Below are 17,001 nucleotides of genomic sequence, written 5' to 3'. Positions count from 1 at the left end.
CCTACGAACACTCTAGAACTGCCTGCCATAACCTCTCTCAATATTTAAACTGTATTGGAGGAATCTGGAAGCATAAAAGATGCTTTAGGTGGTAGTTAGCAGGGCAGTAAAAATGAATTCCAAGATCATCTGTCTACATTCACTGAGGAATTGGTTCTATGACTGCATTACCAAGAAGTCTGATTCCAGGCAGAACCCAGTGTCAGTTTTCCTTAAATAAAGACCGTATTATCAGATCTAATTAAGTCTATATATTGAGGAGACTTTCATTTTACTACACTCTGGATCCCACTTCAGTATGTCCCAAATCTTACTCCAGTTACTGAACAGCATTCCAGTTTCTCTAACTGCAGGTTAGCTCTCTAATAGACCACCACAACAAATCCTATAGTCACTACTCTTCAGATTCTTTCTCCTGTTTTGAGTTTGAAACATCATCTAATTTACACTGATCATAGGGTTGTTAGTGCCTGGGTTTTAAAATGCCAATGGTTGCCAGGATGCCTGCCCCATCTAGCCCGCTGTTGATGTCTTTTGCTCTCTGTGGAGGGCCAAGTGTTTCCTTTGTGCTAAAAAGAAAATCACAAAGTCCGCCTTTGCGCTTTAATAGCATATATTCAAAATACTCAGGGAGTTCCCCCCCCATTAGCTGCAATAGGTGCTTTTTTATTTGCATGTTTAAAACCTGCCTAAATGCCAGCTTTTATTTGTGTTGTGCATTCAGTCCTAACTTAACTATGCATGAGAATGTGCCTCGACTCATGCATAGAAAATGTAGGCAAGCCGTGGTTCCCCAAAATGATTTTTTTAAAAGGAGCTGGGACACTTTGTTTTATTGGCAGAGTAGTGAACTTCAAGAGACTGGTCCTTAAAAGGAAATGCATTGTAGAGCCCCTGAGGTATTTCCATAGCGATGGTTGCAGCAAGCTTTCTATTGTCAGCCCTATTTTTCAATCTTCCTCTTGTAATTACTTTTTCCAAGGTACTGTTTGTACCTTAAGTTAGTCACACACCCCATCTATTTAGAGGATCAGCACTTAAGTGCTATCGCAAGGGGATCTGCAGCAATGTCTCAGGAGTTTTGTTCATTTTTTAGTTTGAGATTAATCAGATAAAGCATCTCAGATGTAAGAAAAAAGACTGTAATAGTGCTTCTGCCTTGCTTGGGACCATCAGCCTCAGGAACTGCTTTGGGATGAAAAATCTGAATACATGCTACTTGGTTTTCTTCAATGGCAAGCTGGGGTTTCAGGAGTGGCAGGCGGGTAACTCGGAATTAACCATTCTGAAATCCTGGCAGGTCCCAGTGGAAAGAGTGAGCTCTTATTGTTAATGCTGCAAATGCCAGAGTCAAGTTAAGATCTAATGTCTTTAAAAAGGAAGTTTTGTAGCTTTTCATTAGAAAGTAGTAGTGAAAGCAGCTAAAATATTTAAAGATGTATGCCAGTGGATTGAGCGCCGGCTCCCAGCATGGGGTAAAAGGGCTATTCTAGCTCCCCCCAAAAAACCCTGGGATCCAAACTGCCTATGTGAGGGAGTGGGATGCAACAAAGAGAAAAAGAGAGGAAAACAGATGAAAGCGGTAGCAGGGAGGCATGGCTTCTGATAGCTGTGGTGGAAGGAAACTCATGCCAGGAAGAGATGGGTGGTGGGGAGACACCGAGGAGGGATGGGGTGCCAAAATATTTTCTGTATCAGATCACAAATGCAACCACAGCCAAGGTACAAGTTTCACACAGGCTCACTCAGTCCAGGGAACATACCATCTGAGATCTCATCCCAAACCCTGTGCTCTCCTGGTCTTCCTTCTGCACAACAGGACTTCTTCAGTACTGCAGTTGGGCACCTTCAGGAGTGACATTTTCTTCTTGCCAGAAGAGTTCAGTATCTGCTGCTGAATTTCTTGCAGGGAAATGTGGAAAGTAAGGTTTTGGAGTACCTGCCCATGGATCATCATAATCTGCAGGATTAGAGCTGTAGCTGCATTTAGTTTCACCTGAATTCTTGAAACTGGAGTTAAAATTAGAAAACACTTACCAGTTAGTTCAAAACGTTATTAGTAGAATGTTGCAGCCTAAAAGTTAGTAAACTGATCAGGATTTAACTCCAGAATTGTAGGGATTTTAGGATCATCCTGCTAAACACTGTAGGCCACGCTGGTTTGCTTAGATAAAGGGACAGAGCTGTACATGATGGATTTACTCTGTTGTACTTGTTGCCTTCCTTCCCTTCCCCCACCTCTCCAAATTATGGCTCCATATAAGATCGATTAGTGTAAACTGCTGCTCATTGGGTTTAAGAGGAACAATTTTCTGCAGCTCCTTCACACTGGTTTGAAAGGAAAAAAAAATACCAAACATTCTGCTTAATTAAGACCTAAAGAGGCGGTGCAAACTTTTGATGATTAATTGAAGCATGCTTTAGACTGATGCATATTTAGTTATTATAATGTGATAATTTTATCTTGTTATACAAACTACTCCCTTTGGGAACATGATTTAACACTGCAAACACTCTGTGTTTATTGCATTGTTCATTATGAAAAATACACAGGCTAAAAACCACAAGGAGTTGTATCTGAACAGTATTTGTGCAGTGGGTGCAGGGAGTACTTCTTCCACCTGTAATGACACCACCCAGGCGCAGAAAAACACAGTATTGGAACTCTTACAATAGCTCTTCCTATGACAAGTTGAGAACTCAGAAAAGCAGAGGCTGGAAATTTAGATCTTGTACTGTATGTGGAAGGAATATGTCTTTCTGTTACCTGGTGTAGTTATAGAAGACAACAGTACGGACGTTCTGCTGAAAACTCTCCTGTTACTATTCAGTTGTCTCTGTGCCATCTCCTCTTTGTCTCACCTGTATGAGTACTCGCGCTACCTGTCATAAGCATGACAGATCTGCGAACGTGCTAAGCACATTGCAAGAGCAGGTCATAAAGTTGCAAGCCCAGATGGAGAAAAAAATACAGTTGAAAAAAAAATATTTTCTTTCACTTCAAAATGATCTGTACCGGGACTTGGAAGTGTTATTTTCATACTTTACAAACATGTGTCAGGCTAGCTATGTGAGTCCTGAAAGTGATGGTGAATGATCTTTATCAGAAGAGCTGCTCCAGCGAGAGCTCACATGATGGACACAGGCTGTCAGGATGAGCTCATGTTACTCAAGCGGATATGCTAAGCGAGACTACCAGCAAAAGTTTGTCTGTGAGCAGAGGAGAACATTGCCAATGTAGTATACCAATGTAATTATTGTGGAGAAGCTTTCTTAGTGCAAACCTAATCAGAAAAAGATGAGGATAAAGATTCAAGACAGATAAGCAGTCTCAAACGACTGGATTTGAAATTCCCTGCTTCCCTGTGTTCTCATCGCAGCACATTCTTCTTGCTGAGTGCTCTAGGGATGGGGATTTGATACATTTTCCTGAAAGAAGGGCAAGAGTCTGGTAAAGTGATTTTTAAAAAATTTGGCCTTGCGAAACAAAGGTCTGTGAAAAAGTGAGAGGAATTTTATCTTGAATGGAAGATATGGATTTCTGGTTTCAGATTATTCCAGTTTGTGTTTAGCAAAAGACAGCAATTAAATCACGAGACTTTGGCTTTTCTTATTTCACACAGTCTTATGTTTTGAGTTTAAGTTATTGCTTCCCACTGCTGTGGATTGTAATGGTAGAAATAGATGGACTATTACTTTTCCTTTAAAGTTGCAGTCATCTTTTTTGGTCACTAAGCTTAATACACTGTAACGAAACATCCCTCTTAGTTACTTTCACAACATCTGCTCAGACCTCTACCGCAACCAGTGTCAAGAAGGAAAGCACACGATCAGGTTTGGACCTTTATCATTGTCCCCAGCTGGCATCCACATGCGTGGCTCTGTACCTGTCCCAGGTACCAAGAACGGGTGCTTTTCTCTGCCATTCTTAGATTCACTTGACGCTGAAAGAAAGGATTTGATTTTAAAGCAAGTCTTCCTCCCACTGGGCTGCACAGGGCTCTTGTTGATGGTCCGTAGGGAATTAGTCATGTGATACTGGATGTTTTCTTTTTTCACCTGATGAACTGCGTTACAAGACATTAGAGTTGCATCAAAAATTGACTTGGGCACACCTGCACCTGAGGGAGCAAAGATGGCTTAAAAAGTGACATATTAGTGTACTGTTCCAGGGAGCGCATGCTCCGAACCCCCTTCTGAAGTACTGCTGCTTCCTGGCTGCTTTACGTGGCCGTACTCAGCTAATCCTTTTGTAGCTGTGTTCCTTAGTCTGTTAAATGGAAGAAGCATCTAGTTTTATTATTACTGTTACTATTAAAAGGATCATATTGTATGTGACCATTCTTTGATGGCTGGGGCGAGAAGGGAGAAGAAGAGAGAAATAATTTAAGTTCTTTGTATTTAGGCAGACTCTTTCCCTCCCTTTATCCCTTCCTTCTTTCAAAATTATGAACAGTTTGACTAATATTGAGGATGCCTCCTGGATATCAACTGGAAGTGCAGACAGTGGCTGGAAGCAGTAGGTTGTAGACCATTTTCTGCTGTTTTATTGACTGTCAGATCCATGGACCACAAGTGAAGCAATGCTGCTTCAAATGATTCCCCTTGAGGCAGTGGTGAAGTTCTGCTGGTCAGGGCATGGGAAGACAACAGCTTGACAGAGTAGGTGCCTGTCCCCCTCCTGTCCCCCTCCTGTCCCCCTCCTGTCCTCCTCCTGTCCCCCTCCTCTCCTCTCCTCTCCTCTCCTCTCCTCTCCTCTCCTCTCCTCTCCTCTCCTCTCCTCTCCTCTCCTCTCCTCTCCTCTCCTCTCCTCTCCTCTCCTCTCCTCTCCTCTCCTCTCCTCTCCTCTCCTCTCCTCTCCTCTCGTCTTAGAGGAAGTCTTTGGCAGAAGGAGGTGGATTGAGCCTTACTGTCCTGCATAATCTCCTGCACAGAAGTGTGTAATGCAGCTTTTCCGTGTAAACAGCTGTTGCTGCTGCTGGGACGCTGTGTAATTGAAAATGGACAATTGTGTGGTCTTTCTGATCACCCATGGGAGACAGTTCAGGTGTGTCAGTGAACAGGAGTTGAATGACAGCTGAGGTGCTTCCCCTGTGAAGTCACACATGAAAGCCCCTGAGAATCCCAGTGGTGGAGCTCTGTGCTTCTCCTTAAAACCTGTGCCCCAGATGAGCCAACCTGCTTCAAAAAGCACTACTCCAGCACCTACTTTGCCAGTGAACTCTCTTTCAGCTCTGTAATTTTCTTTTTTCATTTATGACAGTTACGCTTACCAGAAATGAAGGCTATTAGAAAGGTATCACTGGTAGATCTTCTATTTTCCAGAGATAAAATACTTCTTATCAGTGGGAGAATATGTGTTGCTTTTATCTGAAACAAGAGGTTGCCGTCTGTTTCCTTTGGTTCACAGGATCTTCTGTTGTCCTGATACATTCAAAGCGGCAAGTTCAGTCTGTGAGGAATTGGTTTATTATGGTGCAAAAGCAGCCAAATCAGGGCACCTTTGTAAAAGTTTAGTACTTCAAATGGCTCAGGATAAAAATGGGGGGAAGAGCTCTTGGGCTGTGCTGGAGCAGTTAGCATCCTGGCCAAGACTGGTCGAGAGAGAAAGCTGTAACGACACCGTGCAACACCACCGTAACAGCACCCTGCGCTCCTGTGTGCCTGGCTGAGATTGCAGCCAGCTGAAGGGCAGGCTTCTTGACCCTATAGATGGCTAGTGATAATTTTGGCCAAATTGTTTTGATTTCGCTTTATGTTCATTATATGAAAGCATTTATAATATCGGCAAATCCCACTCTAAAGGGTAAGTGATAAAATACATTAAACACAAATCTGTGTTACAGCTTAGCCTTAAATATAGGTTTAAAGGTAGACAGTCTGATTAAAACTAAAAGGTCATTATTTTACATTGTACAATTTTATTTGTAGCTATAAATTATAACACAATTTGTGGAAGGAAAAAAGTTATTAAACTGGCAATATTTATTCCGTTAAGGTGAATAAAATGCAGCACGTAGTTCTGAGTTATGATAGCCGGGGAAAGGAGCCAAATCACTCTGCTAAAAATTAGTTTGCCAATAATTTTACAGAACGATGACAGCGTAGCTTCAAAAACAAATCCTTTATAGGGAAATGGGATGGCTGCATGACAGACTCGCTGAGCTATGAATTCTCCACAGCTCATGGACCAGGAACTGCTTTAACAATTAGTCTTCAGGGATTTTTTTTTTTCCAGAAGTTAGACAATGGCTGCTGTCTGTAACTGAAAGGTCACGCTGTATCATAGACTGGACATAAGAACTGAAGAATTCTGAGTTTTAAGTCAGAAAGATTCCTGCTAACTTACTGTCTTGATCTGTTTAGGAGGCTTCACTGCCCCTGTCTGTGAAGCTGGGGTGGGAATGATGACCACACAAGGATATCGCTAGCTCTTTAGTAATAAGCCCTGGGATTTTTTTACAAGGCAGAAGGCATACATGCCATATTCGTAACACACATTAGAGAAGAGCTCAAAAGAGGCTTGGGAACTCTGCCTGAATTAAAATTTGACCTATGAGCATAATGACTGGAAAGTAACCTGGCAGAACTTTATGACAGTGCTGCATCTTCCTTCTCATTCAAGCCTGTGTTTTTGCGACTGGTATATTCACACGAAAGCTCCCCATTTTGTATGCTAGTCATTATTTCGAAACAACATGGAAAAGGGGTGTTTCATGTTCCTTCTTATTTAGAAGAGGGCTCTTGTTAGCGACTTGCCTTGGTGCAGTACCTTCTGGGTGTGTTTTATCACCAGCTTGCTGAGCAGAACATCTCAGGGGCTCGCTACAACAGGCTGTAAGTAACAAGAACAAAGAAGCAATACTCATTAAGCCTCTAGTCTTGGTTACCCATTTAATAAAGAGTTGTGGACTCTTAAACGTGCTAAAAAGCTCTCGAGATTTCCAGAGCTTTTCAGCAATGCGCCATTTTTTAAGCTAATAATCTTTTCCAGCCATCTTAGAAGCTTTGCCAATCTGCCGAGCCCGGCTGGCACAGGTCACCGGCTGCCTGAGGACGAAGCTAGTGATCACAGGCATGCACGGTTCTGCTCTCAGGCAGTGAGGAAGTTAGAAATAAGATGAGCTGGTGCTGGTTGTATCTAAGAGTAAGCGTGCAGATGTCTGAGGAAGGTGTTTGCATCTCATGTAAACATTGTTCTTATATTTTTGTTGTAGAAGATGATGTGTCAAATGTACAAATAATGTGTGCCTGGTGCCAGAAAGTTGGAATCAAGCGCTATTCCCTGAGTATGGGAAGTGAAGTGAAATGCTTCTGCAGCGAGAAGTGCTTTGCAGCTTGCCGAAGAGCATATTTCAAGAGAAACAAGGTAAGAGAAATAAGGAAAGATGTAACCTACATAGACATAGCTTTTTAATCAGCCCCAGCCTGGGTCTCATTTAGCATCTAATAGAAGCTCTTTTCTTTTGTTTTCTCTGTTTCACCTAGTCCCTCCACTTTCCATCTTTATTGTCTGTTGGACTGTCAGCCCTTTACTAACCTTGTTTCTTTCAGTTTCCTTCAGCTCAAAGCTTGGGTTTTGTGAGAGTCAGGGAATTTAAATACTAATAAGCATTAGCATAAGAGTCCCAATTTGGCCTTAGAGTCTCAGGATACTTGCTACATATACACAACTAAGAGGAGGTATCATGGAAATAGAGTAGAGGAGGGTTGCATATGACAGTGTCACTAAGTCCCATGGCGCTGGGGTCATGGCCAGTGGGTAAATGCTTTTAGGGCCTAAGTCTGGGTCCCATCACGACAGCGGACATCTTCCCACTGCTGCTGGTGAGCTCTAGTTTCATTCTTTTAAAGTGTATCATTACTAATAAATTATCATTGCTGCAAGATTCAGACACTATACAGTTTTTGGGTTGGGGTAAGCAAGGTTAGAACATCTAGAGCAGCGTGAAAACCCCTCCTACTCAATTTAAATTTAACTCTGTCTAAAATTAGAATGCAATCCTAATATTGAATGTCTACAAAAATTGCTGTAATCACTGAAGTACAGTGCCTGAAAATGCCCTCTAGGTTACTTCAGCAGCTGTTTCTCTGCAGCAGAATGTGCATTTTTAGTTGTTGAAAAAGTAGCTGTGTCCTTTTGGTGCTTAACAGTGTGAATCTTTGGGTAGCCTTTATTGTCTTAAAAATGTTTATTATTCATAAAACCCTTTACATTTTGGTTTTCTAAATGATGCCATTTTCCCTCATGATATGGAACATTCAAAGCCTGTCAAGTTCAAACTGAATTCAGGTCTCTAAATCTGTTTTTTTACATCTGTGGTAATAACAAATAAGTACATATAGATCCTAGATTCAAGATGCAATGTTATAGCAAATTACCCTCCTTTATAAATTTGGGTCACGTCATCCTGCCAAAAAAAAAAGAAGAAAAAAAATGAAAAAAATGCCTGAAGAATTAGGTTGCAAAAATCAGCAGAGTGGAATTTTAGTGGCAGTCTGGGAGAATCAAGCTCATAATGTCTAATGGAGCAGACAGGCAAGTTAAAGTCACGTGAGTCTTCTGCAACGAGTGGTGTTTACATCCTTTTTATCTAGAAAAAGTGTAGAGGAGGAAAATACATGCTCCTTAGATGCTCCTCATTTGAAAATAAGTTCCCATGGATGTATGTGTATGTGCGCACATGCACGTTTATGCACATGTAGTTCAATGTGCCTTACAATGTGTAAGACGCTCTGGGGTGACAGTATCCAGATCACTGTCAGCTGATGCTCCTGTGACTTTCAATTACAAATTTACATGGGTAAGATAGTTCATAGTAATGGAGGCATTGTCAGTGATCCTAGTTAGGTGGTCCTGTGTGTCCAGCAGTGATGAGTACCAGGTAGTTCGGGAAACCTTGGGGTCGCAGATGAAAGACCAACCGGTTCATGGTGGATTCTCTTTCATCTACAGCTTAGATCCTGAAATAGGAGGTTTAGATCCCTTACTAAATGAAAATAAAAACATGTTAACATAATGCATAGATGTACTTCAACCTTCTACTAACCCATGAGTAGTAGCATTCAGTAATAGTTTATGGCCATGAATTCAATCAGTCAGGCAATATATGAAAAAGTTCCCTTTTACCTGACTTACAATTTATTACCTGTGTGCTTTGTTGGAGGCCTCCTTGTCCTTGTATTATGAGAAAGGATGAATTAGAGCATCTCATTCCCCCTGGTTCCCTTTCCTACACCTCTGTTAACTTCTTCTGGAAGCTAAAAGATGCTGAATATTTCCATCCAGAAAGCTCTCTGTCTTCATTATTTTGTATATATCTAAATAACAATAGATGTTCCTAATCTTTTCATATACCGTCATATCCCAGTGAGATGTCCTATTCTTCACTAGAGAGGTTGCAAATTAACAAAATGTCATATGGGAGGACTTGGCAAAACATGGTGAGATAACATATAATTGATAATATGTTGGTTGCTGCATTGGCTCTGCTTCAAAGCTAAGCCAGTGCGTCAAATTTTCTTCCTCTTTGCACCTGTGGAATCTGGAATTGCACAGGATCTGACCCAGCAGGGGAAATCTGGACCTGGCTCTTGCATGCGTATTTATGGCATTAGATGATCAGGGGACAGAATATTTAGGAAATGCTGCCATTAGATTAAGACAGGTACAGTAGAATTCAGCAGACCCTCATGCTTCTTGTTTTGCGCTTCACCTGTTAGTAACAGAGCAGAGTCTTGAGGAACAAGATCAAAGGAACAAGGCTGCAATAGTTTCAGATTTAACCGCTGACCTTTAATCTGTTATTACTAGTCCAACAGCGTACCTGTCTTCTCCATGAGTCTAATGCTTATTTATGTATTTGAGAAGTTATGTCACTCTACACTTTCTCGTTTTTCAAACAGAGGAGTAAAATAGTCACGTTTCACCTGCCTTATGTATGTTTTAAACAGCGGATCTCCGCCACAATATAGTATTGTGTTACGCTAAATATGTACAGCTGCTGCATTTCTGGGAGCTGATAGGACCTTGTGGTCACTTCATTTAAGGCTTGAATTTCCTAATGGATCCTGTTAAGCAGTCTTCCCTCCCTCCCCTAGATAAGAAGTGCTGTAATAAGCGCTTGCTTAAAATGATAGGACTGTTTAAACAGTGAAGAATAAGTCATCACTAATGTCTCAAAACAGCACTAAGTAACGCTGCAAATTATCCGTCCCTGAATGCCAGTTGCTGTGTTCAGAATTAGAACTTTTGTCGTCATCCTAATAACAAAATCTTCTCCCATACACAGGGCAAATGCACGCTGAAGCAATGCGTGCCCACAGATTCCCAGCTGGGAGAGGCTTGGCATGAGACCTCCTTGAAGAGCCCCCAGAGAGCAACAAAAGTGCTCCAGAAAGCCCCAGGTTAGCTGGGCGCTGACTGCTCTAACTCCTTCCCAGCCCTCTCCCGCAGTAGGTTTAGCAAGAGTAGCAATGCACTGGAATAAGCCAGTACCTTGCTGGCCTCGGGAGTGTTTGAACCCAAGCAGTTTAGTCAGAGGTGCACATCAGTCCTTCTTGCCTTTTGTCCCGGTGGTTGTGTCCGTTTGTGCTCCAGAAGCCGTGCCCCTGTACCCTCTGCCTCCGTACATAGCCAGGGTTGTCAGGGAGCTTCATGGCTGGGATGGGGAGTTTGTAAGGAAAAGGACTTGTGCAATTGTAAGTTGCTCTTCTCGTAAGAAATGCAAGTTTTGCCCCAGGTATCCTGCAGTCATGACCATTTAAAATTATCTATGTCAGCAACCATGCCTTGCAAGAATAGAAATATATATGTTTTGAAATTATAATGGGTCTCCCTGTAGAGTGTAATTTTATCTAAATTACCAGAAATAAATGAAGAAAAAATTGGGGTTTTTACCCCATTAGGCAAAAAGCAAAGTATTTAGACTAGATCCAAATTAGAAAAAACCTAAAAATACCACCAGCACCTCCAAACAAAAATAACCCAAATCGCATTCCTGCTCCTGTTTGGTCTAGGATGCATAGCCATATACACATAGCGAGCTACTGTATAGTGATAACCTGTTGTGCATAATAATACCAATTAAAAGGAAGCATTGCAGGAAAAAGGGAGCACTTTGTACTAATGTTTGTAATTGAAGATTTAAGATTTGGAGCTGTTCTGATGCTCCCTTCCTTAGAGATTTAATTTTATAGGCCAACTAATATAAAGCTAAGTACCAAAGGGCACATAAGGGCAAAAAGCACTAGACCACCAAGTTTCAGAATATTAAATTTAAAGGGAATGATTGGATTCATAATTGGATCCAGTGAGTTTGAAGCCTGAAAAGATTAATTTTGAAATCAAGTTTATTGACTCAATGGGTCAGAAAACAAATTTATTATGACCAAATAGCCAAACCTAGAATGAGGACTGAATTCATAGAGGTTATAGGCTCTGTTCACAGATGTATTAACGGATAATTTACTTTATTTGACTAAGATATCGGAGACAAAGTGACTGCAAGATTGTCAGCTGGTATTTTATACTTGACCTTGTTCTTGTTTCGCACTGCCTTCCAATCAGGAAAAAAGATTATAAATATTTTTGTTTACAGTGCAGTCAAATTTCATTTATAATAATAAACAAAAAGGCATAAATCAAGAAGTAAAAGTAAACTGCTGTTTGGCAGCATGAAGATGTAAACGATGATGGCTCTTTTCTCCCTGTACAGGATAGTGACGGGCAGCACTGTGTGTGTCGGTAGCGCAGACAGGCAGTGTATTTTATGCTTTTATCACATCTGCGTAGCAAGAATGAATGAGAACAATCAAATGGGGCTGTAAGAAGTCGTACATATTTATTTAGTCCTGAGTTTTCTTGCGTTAGACAGTTCCTTACATTTTCAAATTATATTTAAAGACGATAAAGTGCACACAACGTCATAAAGCCTTAGTACTCCTGCCTGAGTAATTTTTTGGTTAATTAATGTATATCGCTATGTGATTAATATGGATATGTATATACAAACACATACTAAAAACTGGGAGTAAACAGAAGCTATCATCCCCCAGAATTATTACTGAGGGTTGTCAGAGAAAGTTCTCTTGATTTCAGGCTTAATTGTGCATTCTAACAGTGCATAAGAAACATTTAACAATCTCCCTGTTAAGTCAATGAATAACGGCAAAAAAAATACGTTACTTTCTTCTCTTTCTTATGCACCTGCAAAATTTAATTTGTAAAATGATCATCATTCATGGAAATTTGGAAAATTGCTTAAAGCAACTTGATGCAAATAATGCCCCTGACAAAAAAAAAAAAAAAGGCAGCCTAGCTGTTACATCTTCCTGTAGAGTGCCTTTCCATAATAAGTTTTGAAACACATGGGGCTCTGAATAGAAAACCTATTTCTCCTAAAGATTTAACTTGCATTAATTAGGTGTTCAGAAAGGTCAGTGTAGAGCAGGTGTCCTACCTGGTTTGCGGGAAATCATCCATATTTGGGTCTGTGGAGCTGTAGAGAAGTGGGATTTAATAAATGGTTCACAAAATTGCTGCTTCTGCTGTGGGTTTGCGTAGAATGTGGGCATGTGTATTTATGTGTGCTTGTGTGGCTATGTGCACATCTGCATGTACGCGTATTTGTCACAGCAGCCAATTAAGAAGGTTTCTTGCAAATGCGTGAAGGTAGAAGGGGAAAAGAGGACAAACATCTCCATAGCTAGGATTGCTATGTTGAGATATAAATGAGTGCTGCTGAGTGAATGCAGCTGAGACTTGGAGTCTGCAGAGGAAATAGTTTAAATGTGGGGCACAATTGCAAACTTCTTTGAAGAACAATCTGGGGAAGGAGGGGGAAGGAAAATAACCTCCCTCAGAGGATGTTTTTAAAGTTTGTGGAGGGTAGAAGGCTGCAGACAGTGACCAAGAATCTGGAACAGATACCTAGATATAAAGCAAATCCTGAGTTGTGAAAGAGATGGGTGGCATCAGTTGGAAAGGAGAAGAGCTGGCATCATTGTCTAGCTATCATCAGCTGGCCTTTTTACTCACTGGATGCTAAACCCAGAAATGTCATAAAACTCCTTCCCTAAACCAGAGCTAGGATTTTTCATGATTAGAAGAGGTAAATGAAATTCCAAATTAACCTACTGAGACCATCAGTCAGAATATCTTACTGCTCACCCACAGCAAAGCAAAACGTATTAACATTGCTAACGATGAAATGCATCAGCACCTGACTGATGCCACCAATGCCTTAATGAAGGGATCTGGCAAACCCAGCGTGCTTGTCAGTTTGCAAACTCAATGGACATTTTACTGTCCATCTGCTGCCATTTAATACTATAAATTTGAATCAAATTCCCATTGTCAGAATTACTAGCAGGTATCCAATCCAATTAAAAGGCGTGTTCACTTTTAATTTTAACCACCATGTCACATTACACCAGTCGTGTTGCATTCTGGCTACTTTGGTTATATCAAGATGAATATGCTAATTACAGCTTGAGAATCTGCTGCCTCTTGGACAGCAGGCATTTGATTCAAACAAAGCGACCAGTTTACATGAGGTGTCCTCGCATCACTTCTGGACAGCTTCAGTGATTGCTTCTCTCCTTCTTGCCAGAAGTAGGTTTTGTTTACATACAGATGTTACAACAGAACACCACTAATTGCATTAGGACTTGACTAGAAATGCTTTTAAGCTTTTCGCACACTAGGTGTATGCAGTTTAGACCAATGATTTGGATTTAAATAGATGTTATGACACCTTGATATTGGAGATGTGAAAGAAGTTGCTGCCTACCAGAGTGGCTGAGAACGAAAGATGGCCAGTAGCTATTTTTCTGGAGATTACTAAGGTGCCTTACTGAAATCTTAAATCAGTTAGGATGAATTTTTGAAGGGAGAGAGGGAAAACAGACATTTTGCTCAGTTAAAAAGTTTGGCAAGATAGATTTCATGATCTGTATCCAGGACATTTTTACATCACCAAGGGATTTTTGGTTAAAGAGTTTAGATGAATAATGATGCATTCAGAAAATGAGCGGATATAATGCACATGAGTGCTTACTTTACCTCTGAACCCCTTTGGCTCCAACCTATGTGATCTAGGCAATCGCTCAAGAAATATTGCTCCCCGCTATGTTCCATGTCTCGGTTCGGGTTACGTTAGATTAGCCCACGTTGCCTTGGCCTTGTATGAAATTAGGCACCTTCCAGCTTTGTTTCCATGTGATCAACACAGAATGAGCATCGAGAACAGTCTTTATTCTGATGAAAACTTACGGTAGATCTCCAAAGTCAATCTAATTTGCACAGATTATATTTGGTGCCACTTTTCCCTTTCCTAACGAACACATCAATCATTAATACTAATACGAGCTGGGCAAATAATGAAATGCATATTAAATAATATGTTTGTTCAAAAATATCATGACATTTGAATAAATTATTGCCTTAATGCATCTGTTCACTTATCAGTCAGCTCATTAACTTAGGGAAATATTGAAAAAGGAGCTTGAGTATTTTTTTCACTCTATATTTTTATTTAAAAATCAAAATTAAGGAAATATGGTTTTCAAAAATATGTTTGGATTAGGAACGATGTTGTGAACAACACCCTCCGTACACACTCCTGAAAGGATGTACGGAATATTACAATTGACCACATATTTTAACAGGGTGAAATTCTGCCCAGGCAGGGGACCATGGTGGGCAGCAGTAGAAAACCTGAGGGGCCCAGCTGAAGGTGGAAGGTCATTGCTAGTCCTAAATTTTCTCGGGAGCACACGTTGCTGTCACATTTCGCTAGCGGTGAAGTAATTTGTGCAGGTGAGGCAGCAGTTCAGTGGAGATGCGATATTTCTTTTCAGCTGATGGTCTGTATTTAATTACTTTCTTACTTTCCCGAAGCAGTGACTTCCCTCTCCATCACGCATAGAAATCTTGGGACAAATTCAAGGATGAAACTGAGTCAGACCAAGGGAGTAAATGACATGTATATGTTTTGGCCCCTTCTAGGTAGGAAAGTTGCATCCCTTTTAGTTTGTTTGCAAACATTTGCTGGTTTATGGGAAGACTGAAGAAACCCTTACGCACATTAACCTTGAATCTGGCCTTGTGAGTCTAAATGAAGCTAGAAGAGGCCAAATGGATATAACTTACAAGCTGCCGGATGAACGGGAAAATCTGCTACCGGGAATTGTTAGTTAAAGTCAGCTTCTCACCATGCTCGATGGACAAGTGTTAAACTTGCCAGAAGAGCGAGGTGGGTTTTATAGGGCAAAAGTCTGAAAATGTCAAATATCTTTCCTGTAGAAAATCATTTCTGCAATAATAAAAGACTGTTTGCTGGCCAGCTAAGTTCAGTGACAGGCTGCGCTCTGTCAAAAACCCAAGCATTTACAACTCGCCTATTTGAATTTAAATTGGGCTGAAAGTAAACATATGTTGCAAGTTGTCAGCCTGGATGCAATTTTGTATCTATCTAAAGTAAATGTACTCATCTGTTTAATAATTTTTAGAAACAGTCATAAAGTATCTGATGGTTTTGGGGGGTGGGAGGGTGTGTGTGTGTGTGAGTGTGTGTGTCTTCAGATGGTTTGGGTTTATTTAATCTCCTGCCTAAGAAGCAGGAGGCCAGACTCTGCCTCCATTGCATGGAGGGGCTGGGGGAGATGCTCAGGCAGGAGCCAGCTCTTTTGGCTGGCATACACGGGGTGGGCAGCAGGAAATGTGGCTCTGTTGCTCTCCATTTATTTTAAAAGCAGAGCAGAGCATCTCTCTGGCTCTTATCTGGGCTTTGCGAGGGGAAGGATCTTCAGTGGGGTATGGTAGCCCAGCACAGCTTTACTGGGGAGTGTGTGAGACCATCAAGGACTCGGCTTCCCCCATTAGCACTGGCTGAATGCAGTAATCTTCCCTGTATCACATAGATGGATGCGGCAGTGCAGTGTCCCGTATGCCTGTGGCCCTTCCTTCCTGAAACTGGGACTGTCAGATGAAAGGGGAAACCTGTTGAGTTAGGAATCAAACAACTCAGTCTCAATTACTCTTATTATTTTTCATTTAGCCCCCAGGCTTTCACAGTTGCGGTGCACAGTGCTACTAAATCAGGTGGAAGCAAGCTCCTAGGACTAAATATAAGTCTTAAAAGCTTAACCTAGAGATTTAAACAGAACACTGGCATTTAGATATTTATGGGGAGGTAGGTTTGAATGATTTCATGGTGTAGTAGTAATAATGGTCAACTTTGGCCATTGACGAATGGTTCGGTCTCATGCCTCCGTTTGCAGAAGCAGTTTATCAATATCAATGCCTTGATAAGGCAACTCCCTACTGAGTTGTGTCTAATGCACAGGCATTAAAAGAACAGCTAGCCGTACTCTTGGACTTCCGTGTCGGAAGATGGTAACTTCATCCTAAAGAAAGAAAGGACCAGGAGCTCTGAAAGAGAAGGCTCTAAAATACCAAGGAAAAGGGTTAACCGAGAGAAAGTTTAAAAAAAGGGGAAAAAAGAAGCATTGAATCACTCTGGAGGCTATTTAAGAACACCATATTAGATGCACAGATGGTATGTATACCTCTGAGCAAGGAAAAAGTAGAAAGGGGAGAGTAAATCTGGCATAGTTAAGTGAAGAAGTGCATAAGCTTAAAGGGACACTGTCAACTTAAAAATCACACTTTTATTGGAAAATTTGTTACCTACTACTGTTACAAACAACACCTATGATTACTGTAACTGAAAGATGAGACAAAAAACTCCCTCTGCTTTTTGGTGTGCTTCTTTTGGGCCCGATCCAGATTCCATCGGCGTCAGTGGGTGACGTCCCATTGCTTGTAATGAGCTCTGGATCAGGCCCTGTGCATATTTGCCTGTACATTGTGTACGGGCAGTTTCATTATTTTGCATGCGGTCTGTTTTCTTATTGTTTCTGTGGTTTTTCACACAGCAAGAGAGGAAAAACCATTTTTTTCCAAATTGGAAGTGCGTTTGTTAAACTATGGAGATG

At 41.1% G+C, this 17,001-nt stretch overlaps 1 protein-coding gene across 1 annotated transcript in view; it reads left to right on the top strand.

Moving 5' to 3' along the window:
- Positions 1-17,001, top strand: part of SOBP (sine oculis binding protein homolog) — a gene marked incomplete at its 5' end in the record, with an annotated part of 115,147 nt that overhangs the window by 16,732 nt on the left and 81,414 nt on the right. Inside the window, one exon of the mRNA XM_082306291.1 lies at positions 7,218-7,369. Within this exon, the coding sequence (XP_082162417.1) occupies positions 7,218-7,369 (152 nt within the window). The remainder of the gene's footprint in view (positions 1-7,217; positions 7,370-17,001) is intronic.

Source organism: Platalea leucorodia (genome assembly GCF_965183815.1).
Source record: "Platalea leucorodia genome assembly, chromosome: 3".
NCBI lineage: Eukaryota > Metazoa > Chordata > Aves > Pelecaniformes > Threskiornithidae > Platalea > Platalea leucorodia.
Note: the sequence above shows the minus strand (reverse complement) of the source record. Positions and strands in the feature narration are given on the sequence as shown.